The 18,077-nt window shown below is 52.4% G+C and overlaps 1 protein-coding gene across 3 annotated transcripts in view; it reads left to right on the plus strand.

Moving 5' to 3' along the window:
- KCNIP1 (potassium voltage-gated channel interacting protein 1) overlaps window positions 1-7,825 on the plus strand; it is a 240,125-nt gene extending 232,300 nt beyond the window's left edge. For all 3 annotated transcript variants that reach the window (XM_081136114.1, XM_081136113.1, XM_081136115.1), the window contains 5 exons: window positions 1,496-1,566; window positions 2,309-2,416; window positions 3,886-3,990; window positions 4,880-4,942; window positions 6,996-7,825. In XM_081136114.1, the coding sequence (XP_080992240.1) occupies window positions 1,496-1,566; window positions 2,309-2,416; window positions 3,886-3,990; window positions 4,880-4,942; window positions 6,996-7,043 (395 nt within the window). In that variant the 3' untranslated portion in view covers window positions 7,044-7,825. The remainder of the gene's footprint in view (window positions 1-1,495; window positions 1,567-2,308; window positions 2,417-3,885; window positions 3,991-4,879; window positions 4,943-6,995) is intronic.
- The last annotated feature ends 10,252 nt before the right edge of the window (window positions 7,826-18,077 follow it).

An 18,077-nucleotide genomic window follows, 5' to 3' on the forward strand; every position in this document is an offset into this window, starting at 1 on the left:
GGAAACGATCCTGCCCGGCTCCCTCTTTGGTGGGCAGCCTTCCTTTCTCCAAGTTCATGCTCCTTGTCACCTGCCCGCTCCTCAGCACTGGGGAGAACTCAGGGCAAGACGCCTCCCTGTTACAAGGCGCGAGTTCACTAAAGCTGCAGCAGAGAAGAGCTCCTAGAAGGGACCCGGTCCAGGAGAGGAGGAGGGGCTGGTCGGGGGCCCAGACAGCCTGGCACAGCTCGGAAGGCGGGGCTGTCCTCCCGGTGCGCGGCTGAGTGTCAGAGGCTAAGCCTCTCTCAAGGTCACATGGCTAAGCGAGTGGCAGGCGGAGGCGGTCCCCTAAGCGTCTGATGGAGACCTTTGCCATGTTTGCTCCACTGTCCCACCCACTCCCCACCGCTGTGCCACCCACTTCCCACCGCGCCACACACTCCCCACCGCGCCACACACTCCCCACCGCGCCACACACTCCCCACCGCGCCACACACTCCCCACCGCTGTGCCACACGCTCCTTTCCTTTTCCTACCACAGCTGGGTCAAGCCAGGGTTTTGAAAAAGAAACCAGTAAGTACCAGAGGCCACAAAATAAACTAATCCGAAAAGATGCAGGGAGCATAAAGTCATGTTGATAAATCGAGGTTAGCGAGGGTGCCTGGCCCACAGCTGCTCTGTTGCCCTGTCTTCTCCTACGGGAACCCTCTCTGGTCCATGGGCCTGCGACATCAGTGGCTCTTCCTCCAGCTTCCACATGTCACCTGCCACCTTACTGTTTGTCCCCAGGAGCTACCTCCTGTGGGACCCTTCCCAGGATCCCGATGAAACAGAGACCAAGCATCCTGAACACAGCTTGGCAGCAGGCAGGCGCCTTCCCTGGTGTGGGGCCCCCACCCACGTTGGGAGGCAGTTTCGTCCCATTCAGGCCCTAGAATTGCCCATTGTTGAGTTCTCTCAAGCCACCCTTTATTGGGTTTGGACTGTGTGGTGGGCTTGGTGGCTTTGGTGATGGGACTATGCGAAAAAGTTAACATGCTTTTTCAAAAGTGTCTAGAGGTAGGTCTTGCTATATCCCATTGTACAGAAGTGGGAAAGTGACGCTCAGAGAGGTGGCATTAAATGCCTGTGGTCACACAGCTATATAGTAACAGAACTGCTCTCCAAACCCAGGGCGTTGTCTGCCACTCAGAAGAGCATCTCCACACACTCACGGTGACAGTGAGTCACCGTGTCATTCTTCCACCAAGAAGCACATGCACACGCAGGAGGGTCTTTCTCTGGGGATAGCTAGGTGGAGGCCCCAGGGCCTGTCTCGCTCTCACTAGAAAGTCCCACCGAAACCCCAGGAGAGCCAAACGCGCCCAGGCTCAGAGCCATGGGTTTGCGGCTCCATGGGCCCCTCCTTTCCATCCCTCTAGCAGTACCCTCTTCCCTTCCTTACTGTTTTAAGTGACCTCACTCCCTCTGCAGAGCCCCTGCCCCCATCGCCTGCCTCTCCCTTCTGCCTTGCAGATGCCAGCACCTATGCCCACTACCTCTTCCATGCCTTCGACACCACCCAGACAGGCTCCGTGAAGTTCGAGGTATGTGCGTCTCTGAGACCCCCCAGGTCCCTGTCTCCTCTCCCCCTAAATCACGGGGTGTTGGGGAAAGGGTTGCATCATCAAAGTCCCTCCGTCAAGACAAAGAAACCTGCATCCTTTTATCAAGCATTTCCTGAATAGAGGAGCAGCAACTGCCCCTCCTCCAGGACCTCAGGGCCTCGGGGGACTAGTGATGACAGTTTAATGGCTCCCATGCACGCAGAGCTGACCCCGTGGCGGACTCTGTACTTGGTGCTTTAGGTCACTGAACCCTCACAATAACCCAACAAGGTAGGGAGCTGTTATTTATTACCAGTTGCAGGAGAGGCGAGTAAAGCAGAGATGGAGGGACCTTCCCAAGGTCAAACAGTAAAGGAGGGATTAGAACTCACGTAGGATGTTCCCAGAGCCCACGCTCTTAGCCACTAGGCTGTGCCTCCATTTGTACCATAACTGCGGCCACAGGATGAGGCAGCCACAGGGAGGCTGGGTTCACCTGTGTCTGGAGGTGTCAGCACACACAGAGCTCCTTTCCTCCTCCAGGGGGCGCCCCCCGAAAAAGTGGGGCAGGTGGGGAATGCAAGGGGGCCTTCTTCACTGAGCTTAGCCGTGTCCTTCGGGAGACAGAGGGCGTGGGAGACGTTGCTTTTTGTGTAAAAGCATTCACAGAGTCGGACCCAAGGACAGCCTCGCCCTCCCGATGGCTTGGGGGTAATGTCACTTGTGCCTCTTTGCTTCTCAGGACTTCGTAACCGCTCTGTCGATTCTCCTGAGAGGCACCGTGCATGAGAAACTGAGGTGGACGTTTAATCTGTATGACATCAATAAAGATGGGTACATCAACAAAGAGGTGAGTGTGCTGAGGCCAGGGCCGCGAGGGGGCCGCAGGAAGGCCTCTAACAGCATAGAAAACAGCCCCAGTCACATGAGGACAGTGTCCGAATGAGGAGTCTGCCTGGGGCTACCAGAGCTGGTGCCCACGAAAGGGACAGCTCACCTTTGACCTCCCATCGGCCTACCCCACCTTTCCCAGGCTCTGCGGAGGGCTAAACAGAACCACGCGCTCTCACTGGGTCCCCCGCATTCAGTGCGCATTTCGAAGTGGGGATAAGAGGTTTATTTCAGTAGAGTTACTCTTCCCAGGGCAACACGCATGTTGACAGGTTACCAGCCACAAGTGAAAGGCAAACGTTGGAGGAGTTTGCAGTTATCACCTCGAAGAGGAAAGGGAGATGCGGGACCAAGAGGCGGCTACCGTGGGATCATGTGGGCCACGGCCTACCTGGCCTGCTAGTGACCCCGCAGGGCAGGGCAGGGCAGGGCGCAGCCGCCTCCACAGGAACCATCGCAGATGATTTCCAAATCTCCACTGCTTGACACGTTTAGAGCCTCGGAGTCGGGGTGGTGTGTGGCCAGTGAAATGCCCGCAGAGCCAGTGAAATGCCTGCAGGTCCATCCCGAAACTCACGTTGGTGTCGACTGTGTCCCGGCATCTCGGTTGCAGCTGGATTTTGCACCCGTAACGTCCCACTTTCTGAGCACACTCCTCACCTCGCCCTGCAAGGTTCCGTCCAGTTCTTTCATTCGGTCTCCTATTTGCCCAACACGTACTTGAGGGCTTATTAGGTAGCCCAGGTACTTATTAGGTGTCCCAGGTGAACACTGAAAATGCAAAAACCCTACTACTATCCCCTAGTAGCAGATGTGTTACATGAATTCCAGTGAATACATATAGTGGAAATACAAGTGCCATTTGACACCATGCAAGAGTAATAAGGCGGAAAACTTCGTATGATGCATTGCATTTGAAAAGTCACTTTATAAAGCAGCATGTATGATATCATACAGGGTAGCTCAGCTTTAGTCAGATGTCCACCTTCGTTGCAGTCAACTGTGGTAAATGTCACTCGTGGCCATGGGGACAGGTCACCTGGTACAAATACAGCCACCCAGGCTCACCCACTCAAAGGAACTAATAGAGTGGGGAAAGGGTCTTCCAAAAATGGAGAGTGGGCTGATCAACACATAAACATGCTCACCCCAACCCCAACACAACCCCTCACTGAGGGTAACGCTCAAGAAAAGGTAACCTACCCAAGAGTTCCCGAAGGCAACGAGAACTTTCCACTGTCCTCTCTCTAGGAGGAGGCTCCCAGAATAGAGCCCCTCCAGCCTGCTCTCTAACTCCCTCTCATCAGCTGAAGAAGGTCCTTGTGATCAATTTTCATCCATAAGGGGAACAAGGAGCCCCAAACCATCACGTAAGAAGAGTTGGACCTCATGGTTTCCATACTCTGTGCTTCCATGTCCCCTGACCAGGAGATGATGGACATCGTCAAGGCCATCTATGACATGATGGGGAAGTACACATATCCTGTGCTCAAAGAAGACACTCCCAGGCAGCACGTGGACGTCTTCTTCCAGGTAAGTGTCCACACCGGTGCGTGAGCTTCAAGCTCAACTTAGGTCAGTCGACCTGCCAGCATCTGAGCAGTGGTCGGTGTCCGAGCCTGTCCTGCACATTGTAGGAAACAGAAAAGATTTACAAATGTCTTGTTCTCCAGGGATAGATGACCTCATTGACCAGATGAGTATACACTACAAAGAAAACAGGGAATTAGGCATGGTACAGTATAGACTCTAAGCGCCATAAAAACCCTTGGGGGACCCTAGTCCACAGAGAAGACATCATTAAGCACATTTGTGTAGGTGGTAAGCATTGGGGTCTAGAAAGTAAAGGAAATAAGCTTGGAAACTATGGTGGGATGGGTTGTGAGATCTTGACATGCAAGACTTCGTCTTTGTCTGGTTGAGTGGGTGGCCTTTGCTGATCCATGAGTAGAAGAGAGGCAAGGGCATAGCGGTGTTTTAGTAAAAATGAACCCAGCAGTAGAGTATCCAAGAACGCTGGAGCTCATGCTAGTAGAATCCTCTCAATTTGCAGATGGGAAACACAGAGGCTCAGAGAGGCTTAGAGACTCGCTCAAGGTCACACAGTAGGTGACAGAGACAGAAGTAGAAACTCTCGTGTCCAGTGTCCTTTCTGCCAGATGAACAGGCTAGCGGCATCTCGGGAGATGCCTGAGGGTGTCAGCAGGATGATACCGTGACGAAGTGATGAGAGTCTGGAGCGTGTCGCAATTTCAAGGATGCTCGTGGGGGTCAGAGTGCTGTAACCAGGGCCCAGTGGAGTTGTCTGGCCAGTGAGAGACCCCCCCTCCCCGCATTCTCGGGGCAGCGTTGGTTAATAAAAGGCAAGTTCTGGAATGCGGATTACCGGGTTTTTTAAAGTGCTTCTTCTCATGTCTTTCAGAAAATGGACAAAAATAAAGACGGGATTGTGACTTTAGACGAATTTCTCGAATCCTGTCAGGAGGTGAGGCGAGATCCCAGGGCACAATGTTTCTGAACCTGGGCAAGGGAAGCTGGGGCTCGGTGACCTGAAGAAGAGAAAATGAGGAACCTGTGACCCCTCGGGTCAGAGCCACTGCTACCACCAGCAGCAACTCAGAATTCCAACAGTCGCCGCTCCCCGGCCCTGGAATGATCAGTGGTTGGTCTCGGCCCAGCGGGCGAGCCAGACGGCCTGAGAAGGGCTGGGGGATGCGAAAGCCCAGAGGGGTCTCTGCGAAGCTGCAGGCTTCCCACATGGGCAACACCATCACTTTGTAACCTGCCTCTCGCTTGATGACCCGCTCCCCAGGTGACAGGGGAGTAGCTGGGGGGGAAAAATCTAAAGCTGAGATTTTCAAACTACAGTGTGCTTGAGAACTGCCTGGCGTGATTCTAGAAATGTACTTTTCCAGGCCTCAATCCCAGAGACTCCAGGTCTGGGGTGGGGTCTAGAAATCTTCATTTTTAACACACATACCCTGAGAACCCATATACCAACCACTAGGCAGTAATACCTCCCTGTTCTAGAAACTTTTAAAAGATTTTACATACCCAGCATCAGCTTTTGTCTCTATCAATTTTCTCTATTATAGGTCTGCTTTTGATTTCATTAATTTGGGCTCCGAATTATTTTCTTCCCTCTGCTTTTTCATTTTAATTCTATTTTCCAGGTTTTCTTCTAGTTTTTTGAGATGGAGATTTCAATCACTGATTTTCAACCCTTCTTTGCTAATATATGCGTTTAAAGAGAGAAGTTTTCTTCTGAGTACTGCTTTAGCTGAGTACTGTTCAGATCCCCCCAATTTTTTTAAAAAATATATCTTCATTGATTTCAGAGAGAGGAAAGGAGAGGGAGAGATAGAAACATCAATGATGAGAGAGTCATTGATCGAGCCCGCAACCCAGGCATGTGCCCTGACCGGGAATCAAATCCTGATCGCCTGGATCCTAGGTTGATGCTCAACTGCTGAGCCACACCCGGCTGGGCCCCCCAATTTTTTTATTAATATTTTTATTGATTTTTGGAGAGAGAGGGAGAGGGAGAGAGAGAGAAACATCGATGTGAGAGTGAAACATCGATCAGCTGCCTCCTGCTTGCCCTCTACCAGGGATCGAGCCTGAAACCTGGGCATGTGCCCTGACCGGGAATTGAACCAGCAACCTTTTGGTGTCCGGGACGATACCCAACCAAATGAGCCCCACTGGCCAGGGCTAGATCCTCCAAATTTTGATGTCATATTTTCATTATATTTTAATTCAAAGTATTTTCTTCTCTGACCCATGAAATACAACTTATCAAAACTTACAAAAAGGAAATTGAAAATGTGAATAGCACTATGTCTGTTAAAGAAATTGAGTTAGTAATTTAAAACTTTCCCACAGAGAAAATGGCAGGCTCAGGTGCCTTCACTGGTAAATTCTTCCAAACATTTAAGGAAAAAAATGAATCTAATTTTATACAAGCTCAAAGAATAGAGAAAGAGGGAAAACTTCTCAACTTGATTTATGAGGCTCTCAAAACCCTAATATCAAAACTTAACAAATGTCATTACAAGATTTTTTTTAAAAAAATTCAGGCTAATATATTCCTTCTGGATCTAGATGGAAAAAATCAAATCCAGCAATATGTAAAAAGCATAGTGCTTCATGAACAAATGGGCCTTGTTACAGAAATGCTAGGTGGGTTTAGGGTTCAAGAATTAATCAGTGTAATTAATGACATAACAGAATAAAAAAGAAAAAAATGTGGTCATCTCAGTAGATGTTGAAAAATCATTTCATAAAATGCAATTGCCCAGAGCTTCTTCAAAGCAGCAGTACTCGCGGTGTCACCGGATAATTGGTTCCTTGCAAATTCCTTACGGCCAGAGGAGGTGCTTTGCCTTGAGTGGCTGGGTCCCAGCCCTCAGGGTCACCCCATTTCTCACGCCCTTGCAGAGGCCTTTTGCACAGGAAGCCCATGCTGGGGGTTTGCCCTCCAGTTACAGGAAAGGGCCTCATGAATTCGAACCATTCTCTCCTCCCCTCCTTCCCAGGATGACAACATCATGAGGTCCCTCCAGCTGTTCCAAAACGTCATGTAACTACGGACACGGCCATCCGGCTCTCAGAGACCTTGTGCTAAACCACCGACTTACCACCTTGACCTGCCCTCCCGATTTGCACTCCGACACTGGGACAGGACCGCCGTCCCCGCTTCGGAGCATTCTCTGCGGAGGACTGGAGCGGGCATCGCGTGGCCCGGCTCTGACCGCCAGCTGTCCCTCCTCCCTCCTCCCGAGAGAGACCAGACGAAACGGGAAGCATGCTCCTCTCCCGCTGCTGCCCCCGAAGCCCCTCTGCCCGAGCTTAGCCGGTCGTGCTCACGTGCCTGCTTGTGCGCCCCCCCCCTCCCCCCGCTTCCGAGCGCAGCAGACCTCGACGTATCTGGAAGCAAGATGACCTGAGCCAAACGCACTCCATCCTCTGATGGCCTCCCGACCAACGTGCCTGTTTCCCTGCCTCCGGTGGGAAGATGAGCGTTATGTGGGACCAGACGAATCTACTGTGACTAGATTGGGAGAGCCAGCGCCTAACCTGGGTAGGGTAGGTCTGAATCACTAAGCACGGCATTGTCTGATGACCCAGCTGCCCACGTTCTTTGTTTCCAGAAGCAAGGACCAATAATTCTCTCTCACTAGCGCCTATGCTGGTGGTACCAATCCCTTAACGGCCCAGGAAGGGAGCCAGCGTCCTGTGGTCCATGTCTCCACTCCATCTCCTGCTAGAGCCCAGCACTGCATGTCCCTCCCGGAAAGCCCAGAATGCCTGCAAATTGCTGTAATTTTATACCATCTTCTAATCAATAAACAGAATTATTTCTTACACTCCCGATCGTCACTTCTTCCACTAGTCTTTTGGGCAGGCGGGTTGAGTTGTGTAAAAGAAAAGCTAGTCTGTCCATTTGGCATCCAGTGCTTGGTACTTACTGTGCCCCAAGCAAAAGCCCGATTCAGATGCAGATGCCTGGACCACACGCAAACGCAGCGTGAGGAAGCTCTACACAACACCTCCCTTCCCGCAAGGGTGCCATTCCCAGGACCCCCTCCTGCGGGAAGCCTGGGACTCAGGTGGTGAGTTCGAGGACACGGAGATAGAGAGGCAGCCTGCAGAGGGATGTGGAGTCCAGGGCTTGATCAAGTGGCCGCAGCCTCTAAGTGGCAAATGGCCGCCAATGTTGAACTCTCTGGGCCTCGGTCTCCCCGTTTGACATTACATTTAAAAGGTAAAGAGCCAAAAGTGGCAATCTTAGAAGGAAAGCAATCTGTAGAACCTCTCTTATGTGCCAGGTGTTGCACAAGGGGCTTTATAGACATTCTCTTATTTCATGCTCACTGTAGAACATTCTGGAAGGTGAGGACACTGAAGCTCAGAGAGATAAGGGGACCGGCCTCGGGTAGCACACAGCTCCACAGAGAGATTAAACTCTTCCAGCTCTACCCTAGAGCCTTCCTCCTAGGGAAACTGGGGGAGCCTGCAAAATGGCATTCCTCTGTCGTCAGCTCAGAGGGGCACAGGCATTCTTTGAATCCAAATAGCAGATGAGGAAACGGATGCAGAGAAGGGGAAGCCTCAGGTACCGGAGAAGGCCACCACATCTCCTGCATGCAGGAAATACTCCCAACCTGATTGCTGTTGACGGCGGCCTCTCCTGGTTGGAAACTGCAGGGGCCGCAGCCCTGCTTCTCTCTTTGCACTTCCCGAGGGCAGCCATGTGGTCATCTAAGGCTGCTGGACACGTGGCTGGCCTCCAGCGAGGCACACACTTAGGCCCCAGCAGAGGACCTGTACTTGGGACCCTTTCCGTGTGGGGTCTGAACCTCCATCATGAGGCTGTCCAAGGTCCAGGCCGAGGTTCTCCACCCTGGCTGCCCATCACCATCACCTGGGGACCTGAAAAGTGCCAGCACCTGGGCCCCACCCCAGGCCAATTGAGGTAGACCCTCTGCGGGTGGGGCCTGCCCATCAGGATGCTTTAGAAGCTGCCCAGGTGATTGTAAAGTGCATCCAGAGGTAAGATGGGGAAGTGACCACACCCAGTGCTGAGAATGAAGCGGGTAATCTGAGCCATTCCCCTCCCCCCACTCTGACCCCTATCCCCACCATTAAAAAATTGGGTCTGCCGTCCCTAGGCACAGCATCATCAGCTTTCATCCTTCACACCTTTCACGGGCTGCCTGCCGCTCTGGGACCCCCCCCCCACCACCACCACCACCACCACCAGGTACTTTACATTAACAAGTCTCATCAGCTAACCCTCCCTGGTCTATTTTCTGGTCAGTTCTTTCCCAGCCAAGTTTCTCCAGCTACATCACATCCCTCTCTACCCCACCCCAGGAAGCCTGCCAACTCCAGTCCCCCACCCCCCGCTCTTGTCCCAAAGCCCACTCAAGGCCCCTTGTCCACACTGATGGAAGCTAGAAATAGAAACCCCAGTCCTGATCCACCTCTCCCTCCCCTGAACCACATTCAGGTGGTGTTCTCTGCATGGGAACACCTGAAGTGGGGCAAAGATTTTTGTGGCCGGAGGTTGGGAGCTAAGAGTAACCATCTGAGCCCCCACTGCCTGCCCAGTCCAAGGGGCCACAGCCCTTCAATGATATTGCTGACACGGAACAGGTAAATGCTTGGGGAGATATGGAGAAAGACGGGCTATGGTGGTAACTGACGGGAGACGAAGGGTTAACACGGATGCGGCAGGTGTGCCTCTGAAGCACCCCAGTGCCCAAGCTGGGTGACTGAGGCACCAAGCTGCTCCGGCTGGGTGTGAGCGGGGCTGCTGCTCGCCACTGAGCCGCTAGATGGCGCAGGCGCCCCGCCCAATACGCCGCGAGCCCTGCCGCCCAAGACTCCAGACCGCGCCCGGAGCCCACGGGTGGGCAGCGGCCCCAAGCCCCGGAGGGCGCGCCTTGTGCTCCTAACCGCAGGGCCAGGGCTGCCTTCGGGCCACCTGTGCACGCACAAGCCCGCCACTTCCAACAGCCCGGTGCCTCGTGTCTGCTCTCCTACCTCTGCCTTGAAATGCTGAATCACCTGTGAATGGGGACCCCCACGTTTTCACGTTTGCACTGGGTCCTGCAAATTATGCAACAGGTCCCAGCCAGAGCTTCCCCCGTCAAGACCAGCTCACAGCGACTCATTCATCCCAGCAAGGTGAGGATACGGTCCCATTTTATAGACCAACACACTGAGGCTCAGAGAGGTGATGAGACCTGACCAAGATCACAGGCTGGTTGCTGATGGAGTCTGCTGGAAGTGCAGGGTCCTTCCTGCCCACATGGGAAGCTGTCCACGCAGTCCCTGACCTGCAAAGGCCCAGATGAAGGTCCTCTGCCCACTGCCCAGCAGGCAGCCTCCTTCAGGCCCACCTGGTGCTCACAGGCTAGGATAGGGTTAGGATAATGGGGCCCCAGGGGTTAAGCTGTTCCCAGAGTCTTCATTTCTTCTGGGGACTGAAAAATCCTGAGCAGCCTGGAGGAAGAGGCAGCCAGCCCAGCCCAAGTTGTTAATCCTGGCTTCTGCTTCCTGGACAGACAGCCAGCCAGCCACAGACCTGGGCCACCCGAAGGACATGCAGGTCAGTGGGGTGTGCAGAATGGGAGGGAGGAAAGGGTCTGGCTTCCCACGGAGTGAGACAGCCCAGAGCTGGAATCCTGGATCCCCCACCCCTCCACCCTGCCCCCTTTCCAGCTCCATGTCCCTCAGCGGTGGGCCCCTCCGAAGCCTTGCTTTCATCAAAACTCAACGGGGCAATTCTCAGGGTGGCTGCAAGGATTAAATACTTCAAGTGCCTGGCGAGTTACAGGTACTCAGTAAATATGCCTTTATTTACTTTTGGTTTTTGTCACAAAGACAGCTGGGTTATCCTCTCTGGTATCTCCCCCTTAGGGAATGGGGTGGGAGGCAGAGGGGTGGAGGGTGGAGGGCTGGAAAACTGTGAGAAATGTGGTCCAACAGGCCGGGCCAGCCACCCAGGGCAGCCAATGCCATTGGGCCTGGAGAGAGGTCTGCACTGTACAGAGGCTGCAGGAAAGCTAGGGGTAGAGGCCAGGCCACAGCAGGCGGGAAACAGCACAGCGATGACACTCATACTGCCCCCTGGTGGCCCCCTACCCTGGGCTGGTCTCAGCCTCTTCTGGGCCTTCACATCCCTCGATTCTTTTCCCAGCTCCCCCGGAAAAGCCAGCAGGGAACCAGCCCATCAGCCCGCTTTACAAATGAGTGACTTACCCAAGGTCAAGAGGGTGACGCAAGGACTTGACCCAGTCTTCTAATGTTTGACTCAGGGTTCACCCCAGTACTGCAGAGTCAGGGCCCCCATGGGAGGAAGGGGCAGAAAAGGCGGAAAGGCCCTCTTTGTTTCTGCATCTGCCAGACCCACAAAACTAGGAGTGGGCGATGGGTTGGGGACTGGGGAACAGAGAACAAAAGATCCCCCTGATTTCACACCCTGTGCTCTCCTCCCAGTTCAGGCTGAGCCAGGATGAAAGGTTGTACCAGAGCCTCTGAAATCGGGCAGGCTTGGGCTGCAACCCCACTGCTGCCAAGCACTTGCTGTGTGACCTCAGGTAAGTGACGCCACCTCTCTGAGCTTGTTTCCTCGTTTATAAAGCAGGGATGATACTACTGACAAGATCGGAATAGTGTGGGGGAAAGTGAGTGGGGTTTGCGGTCAGTTGGGTTTGGGTTCAGATTCCAGCTCTTCGCCTCCATAAGCCTCAGTTTCCTCATCTGAAGAGTGGGATGTTAAAACCTCCTGCCTAAACTATTGTACAGATTAAGTGAGATAATAGCTAGAGAGGTCAATAATGTTAATCTCCCGAGAGAAAAGGAGACGGGATAGGGGGGGTCTGGTGCATGTTACTACAGAGGCCACCCCAGCACCAGCCTGGCGCCTACCCCAGTCTCCAGAGCCCCAGGCAAATCTCGTGCCCCCAGAGCATTCCTGCCGTCAGCAAGCAACCTTTCTTAGGATAAGAGGTGACATTCAGAGAGATGTTAACCAGGCAACATTGACAATGGAAAGACTGTGAACTGTTCGAAACTGGGATCATAGAGACAGAAACCTCCCATCCCGGAATCTCAGAACTTTGGAAATGCTCAGCCTGACACCAGAGCAGTAAGTGAGGCGAGGCCAGGACAGCAGCTATGAGTTGCTGAGATGAGCACCGATCTGTCACACTTCTGGGCTCCGTGCATTCACTTTTCTTCCCTGGGCCAAAGCAGTGACAAGTGTGTACCCTGGGGTCAGCAGCCTGGGTTCACAGCCACTCACTATGTTCCTGTGCCTGAGTGACCTCACCTGTAACGTGGGGCCACTAATAACACCCTTCACAGCGTTAAATGTTCAGTTTAAGGCTGAGCGATTAACTCAGGTAAAGCCCTTAGAAAAGTGCCTGGCACACAGTAAGCACTGGTTATAAAAAGTAGAGTAATGATTGTAACAGTTACTATCTCTATATAATAGCAATTACTATCATTGCTGTTGATGCTGCTCCGTTGTGCTCTATGAAAAGGCTCCACATGGTAAAAGTAATAAAATCTCACCTACTCAGCAAGGCCTGCAAGGCCCCTCCTCTGCTCCCCACCTCTGCCCCTCCCCCTGCCAGCAGGAGTCTCTTTCCAGGAGTCTCTATCCAGCTCCCCTTGTGGCATTTCCTGCATCCATGGAATCACACACACTGTCCCTCTTCCTAGAATGTTCTTTCCACCAAGTCCATGGGTAAACCTCAGCCCACCCTTCAAGACCCCATAGAATTGTAGCCACTTCTGAGAAGCCTTCCGGACCTCAAGTGAGGCTGACCTCTGACCTCTGACCTCCCCTTCCTTGTACACCGGAGCACCTGCTATGTCCACATCACCCAGGATCGAAAGCTCCCTAAGGGGAGACCCACGTCACACCTACCTGCACCTCACACGGCACCTGCCCACGGGAGGCATGTGGGAATTCCTTCCAAATGAACACGTCCCTCGCCACCAGCATCACTGAAGTTTTAAGGACATGGAGAAGGGCACTTACCTTGGACATTACTACACAGTTGACTGGAACAGCCAGTACCCAGCACCTTTTCTTCCCCAGGTTGACCACTGGGCCTCCTGCCTTCCCTAGAGCCAGGCTGCCCACCAGCTGTGGGCAAATTGAGATTGGAGGGTGTCAAGTGCCTGGTGCGGTGGCAAGCACCCATAGGTGCTCAGTAAATACTAGTTCCTGATCTCATTCATACAACAGAAAAAGGAACAGAAAAAAAAAAGTCCAAAAACAGGTGGTGGTGGTCTCAGTAGAGCTATCTTCTAGAACTCTCCAGAGAGTCTGAGAAACAGCTCCCAGGCTGTCCCCATCATTCTGACCCACAGCTTCAGGTCGGAGCTGACCCGCTCCGCGCACAAGGCTTGGTTATAAATTGAGCCCTCCTTCCCTTCCCCCTGATCTGATCTCGGCCTAGTGCTCTGCCTCCATGTAGGGGGTGGGGTGTCAAAACCCAGCTTTCTGAAAGATTGCCGGGAGCCCCATAAAGAACTAAGCATGGGACCTGGGGTCATGACCAGCAGAAAGTGAGTGCCCTTCTGGGTGGTTTCAGAGACCTGCTTCCTCCTGTTCCCATGCACATAAACCGAAGCCTGACAGCATCCTGACCACATGATCCGCCAGGCTGTGCCAGCCAGTGAGTGGCATGGAGGGGGTATTAGTCCAGCCCATTCCTAAAGGACACCTGGTCCTTCTATGGAGAGACTTCAGCTGGAGACTCTCCGCCTGGCCAAGGGTTCCTCCGGCCTGCACTGCTTGTGTCTGAGGCTCTTCCCGCCCATTCTCTCCTGCCCTTTCTCCTTTTTCCAGCAGACACTCGGCCCTGTGCATCTCTGCCACATCTAATGCCATCTTGGCCCCTGCTTCCCGAAAGACCTCAACTAGCACAAAAAGCAGTAACAGCACCTGCTTCATAGGGTTGCTGTGAGGGGCTAATGCCTTACCCCATGTAAGCAGCTCACAGCGTGTTGGCTCTCGCCATCGCCATCGCCATCACCGCGGACACCTACTGGCTGATTTGTCAGCAGGGAGCGGAGACTTCTGTGGTGCTTCCTCCCAGAAACTCCCTCCGAGGGGAGCTGGTCAGAGAAGCATCCCTGAAAAGGCGGGGACAGTCCCAGGGCTCTCCCAGAGAAGCAGGCCTTGAGCAAATCCCTTCATTCTTCTAGGATAATCAGTGCTAAGTGGAAGGGTCAAAGGCCAAAACAACTACTGCAATAAACTTACATTTACCGCCCAACTGCTGGGCACTTCACTTGCCTTCTCTCATGTAAGCCTCACAACAGCTCGAAGAGGTGAAGACTCTGAGGCGAGCGGTTTGCCCAAGTTCGCCCAGCCACGTGTGGCAGAGCTGGCTGGGCCCAGGTGGGCTCTGCCTTCACACCTGCTCTGCTAGGAACGAACAGGGTGCTTCCCCGGATCCATCTGCTCGGACAGCCAGGTGTCTCCTGTGCCCACCTCCCCCTTCATTCCCACTAGCCCTGACCAGGCACTGTAGGGCCACTGTCCTGACCCCAAGGAGCAGGCTCGCCCATGGGCTCAGGTTGCAGTTAGAAATTCCTTCAAGGAAGGCTCAGTGTGAGGGAGGCAGATAGACGGACATCTGTGGGGTCACGTTCACAGACAGGCAGCTCATTGCCAGGAGGAGGCCACATGCCTCACCTTTCAGCTCATCTGCGGAGTCAGACACAGCCAGATGCAGTCACGATTGTGTCCCAAAGGCCCTCAGGGGGTGGCGGAGGCCCCTCATGCCAGCTGCTAGAGGCAGCCCATCTGTACCCGCCCTTTCTGCCGGATGCCTAACCCCTCTAAGGGCCCTCGGGCCAAGGGATGCCACACCCTGGTGAGAGAGATTCTCAGGCAAGGATCAGTCAGGCTCTTAGAGGAACCACGTCTGCTACCCAGGGTGACCAGGTGACAAGCGCTGGGAAGGTGGAAGGTCAACATTCCCCAGAGGGAGAGACCATGAACCTCTTGAGTTTTAGGAAGTAACAAAAGAACACACTCAAACACCTACCGTACATGCCAAGCAAGCAAAGGGGCTCCCCGAGTCCCAGTGGCTTGGGCAAAGGCCCAGAATGTGGCCCCCCAAGGCTGAAGGAGGAGGCGCAGATGGCTGTGGGTGTGCAGCTCCCTGACCTGGCTTCTCACGGTTCCCAGGAGACCAACAAAGACTCACACAGCTGCCTCTCACCCGGGGCCATTCACGAAGTCACTCAGCCCCGCAGACAGCCTGGGGTGCTGGCAGCTGACAAGAGACTTTCACCCAAAGACAGGTCTGTGTTTCCCTGGAGAAAAAGCAACCTGAGTCAGCTGACTCCCTTCATGGCGGACTCACCAGAATGAACAAAGCTGTTAAGTTCACATCCTGCTGTGCTCGAAGCTGCCCTGGCCCCTTAGCTAGAGAGAGCCTCCCCCTGGTCCTCCTGGCTGTCTGGCCCCTCCATGTCAATACCTGGGACCCTTCCTCCACCAAAAACACCTCTCCTTCCTTCTCATTCAGAAGGATCCCTCCTCCCCCTCCTCTGCCCTGCTCTACACCCTGGGTACACTAACAGGGGCATGCTCTGCTCCTAGAGGCCTTTCTAAGCCAAGTCCAAGAGTCACATGAGTCACTGGGCTTCCTCCTCTGCCTGGGGAGCTCAGTACAGAACCTATCACATCCATCGCCTACCAGCTTGTGACCTTGGACAAGGTACAAACTTCTCTGAGCTACAGTTTCCTCATCTGTAAAATGGGACTAGCAATACTCAGATCAAAAGTTTGTTATGAATATACAAAAAAGGCAAAGCCATAGAGGCAGAAAGCAGATTGGTTGTTGCCAGGACTTGGGGGACTGGGAATGAGAAGTGGCTGTCTCATCATGGGTCTAGGGTTTCTTTTGGGGGGATGAAAATGTTCTGGAACTAGATAGTGGTGTTGGGGGCACAACCTTATGAATGAACTTAATGCCACTGAATTACACACTTTTAAGTAGGTGTTGCAATGGTAAATTTTATGTTAGGTGTATTTTACCATAATTAAAAAGACAAAGGTTATCATGAGATTAAATGAAAGGAAAGTTGTAGAATTATTGATCACGGTTCCTGGTACAATGCAGAACCTCAGCAGACTCTAATTTCCTTCCTTCCTTTGGACCATCACATTGAATTGTACACAACATGCTCCCCCATGCCTACCTAGGCAGATTGCCTTTCTCTTTAGACATCTGCTCTGAGATGCTAATAAGATGAAGCTACATGTTTTCCATGAGCCAAAGCCTTTACAATTAGTCAGTAAGAGAGAGCATCAGATTCTTCCTGCTGGTGACTTTGTTTACCTGTTTCACTAGCCTGGCTGTACCCCAGGATTGAATCCTGCTGGGGGAGGGTAAAGGACTGCTTTGATATGAAGGCCGAGGACTTCCCTCAGTTTCTCCTTCTCACTGTTTCCACAAAAGCTTTCACCCTGTAAAACTAAAACTGGTCATTGTTGGGAAGTAGTTTTCCAAGAGTCCCTCGTGTTTCTTCATATCTTGTTAGCAGGGACACTGCCTTGGTTATAGACTATCTTTTCAATAACGCTTGTATAGCGAATGGCCTCAGGAGATAGAGATCGTCTCCTTCCAAAGCAAAGGGCACGTAGGCTTACTGTCTACTACAAAAGATTCGGGTTCCCTAAACTCAGGTTTCCTCTCCTGTAATGCATTCCACAGGCTGCACAGGCAACAGTTGGCCCTCTGAGGAAATTAGAGGTTTGTACAAAAAGTATAGCACATAGCAAGGCTCAGTTAGTATTTCTAATCATTATTATTTGCCTTTCTTTACTACAAGGCTCTAATCTTCTTGAAGGTAGTCGGCATGCTTTATCTTTGTACTTCACAGACCAGATATATTTGCTGAATGAATGGATGAGTGAATGAATGAGTGAGTGGAGGGATGAAGGGGAGTTTCTCATCTGTCAGCCTGGCCATCTTACTCAACTCTACTCCTCTCATTCCTATGATTTTCCTAACTCCTGACACCATATCCAATATTTCACCCACTTACCCTGCCAGCTACTTGCCTGGCTAAACCCACCTGATGCAGACAATGAGATACGAATACTGTGTCTTTGGGCCATGGATTTTAATGTTGGGGGATCCTGGATCTTTGCCCAGGTCTGAACATCTCTCAGACCAGCTCTGCCTGCCCTCCCAGCTTTGTCTAATCCTCAACTCCATTCCCATCTTCATGACCTAGTGGTGACCTGTAGTTCTGTTGTGCACAAGACATAGGTCCAGGGCACCAAGCCACACATTGCTGGTCACCGCAGAACCTGCAAACGGGATGTTTGTTTTTCAGATTCATTCCTGTGAGGCTGAAAGGCGATACATAGCAGGTGCTCTGTTAATATTTACTTAGTGAATGAATGAGTCTCCTTGAAATTAAGTCAGTTGCCTCCTCCTTATTTTGTTTAGGACAGCCTCCTGAGCACTAGGACTCAAAAACATAACCAAAAATAGAAGAACCTGAAAGGCCACTCTGGACAATGCTTTTGGCTCAGCGTCCACATGGCAAATACAATCTTCGGAATGAAGAGTGGCTATCGCCGCCATAACCTGACACTAGAACCCTTGTGGACAGCCTCACCACACACTACACACCATGTCTCAGATAATCACAAAAGTGTCCCTGCTCCATGTGCACTTGCACGCGCAAACCTCCCTCACCTTCTGTGCAGCACTGAAAAAGCTTAGCCAGTTGGCCTCTTGCCAAGGGAAGCTGGCAGTGACTAGCTACTTAATATAAAGGCTTTGGGGCCTATTTGTCACTGCTGAGAGAAAGGGACGTTCACGAGCAAACAAGGGCAATCTCTGCGACTCAGGGGTCCCAGATTCTTCAGTCACGGGAACGTTTTATCCTAAGTTGCATCCGTTTCCCCTCACCTCAGTTCAACTGGGGAAAACTAGTCTTTTTTTTTAAGAGTAATATTTAACTGGATATTTTGCACCATCACATGCCTAATAGTCAAATGATGCACTTGTTTGTTTGTTTCTATCTCCCTTCACTCCAAAAGCGATCTGTGTCCATCT

This window comes from Miniopterus schreibersii (assembly GCF_964146895.1).
Source record: "Miniopterus schreibersii genome assembly, chromosome: 4".
In the NCBI taxonomy this organism is placed as follows: domain Eukaryota; kingdom Metazoa; phylum Chordata; class Mammalia; order Chiroptera; family Miniopteridae; genus Miniopterus; species Miniopterus schreibersii.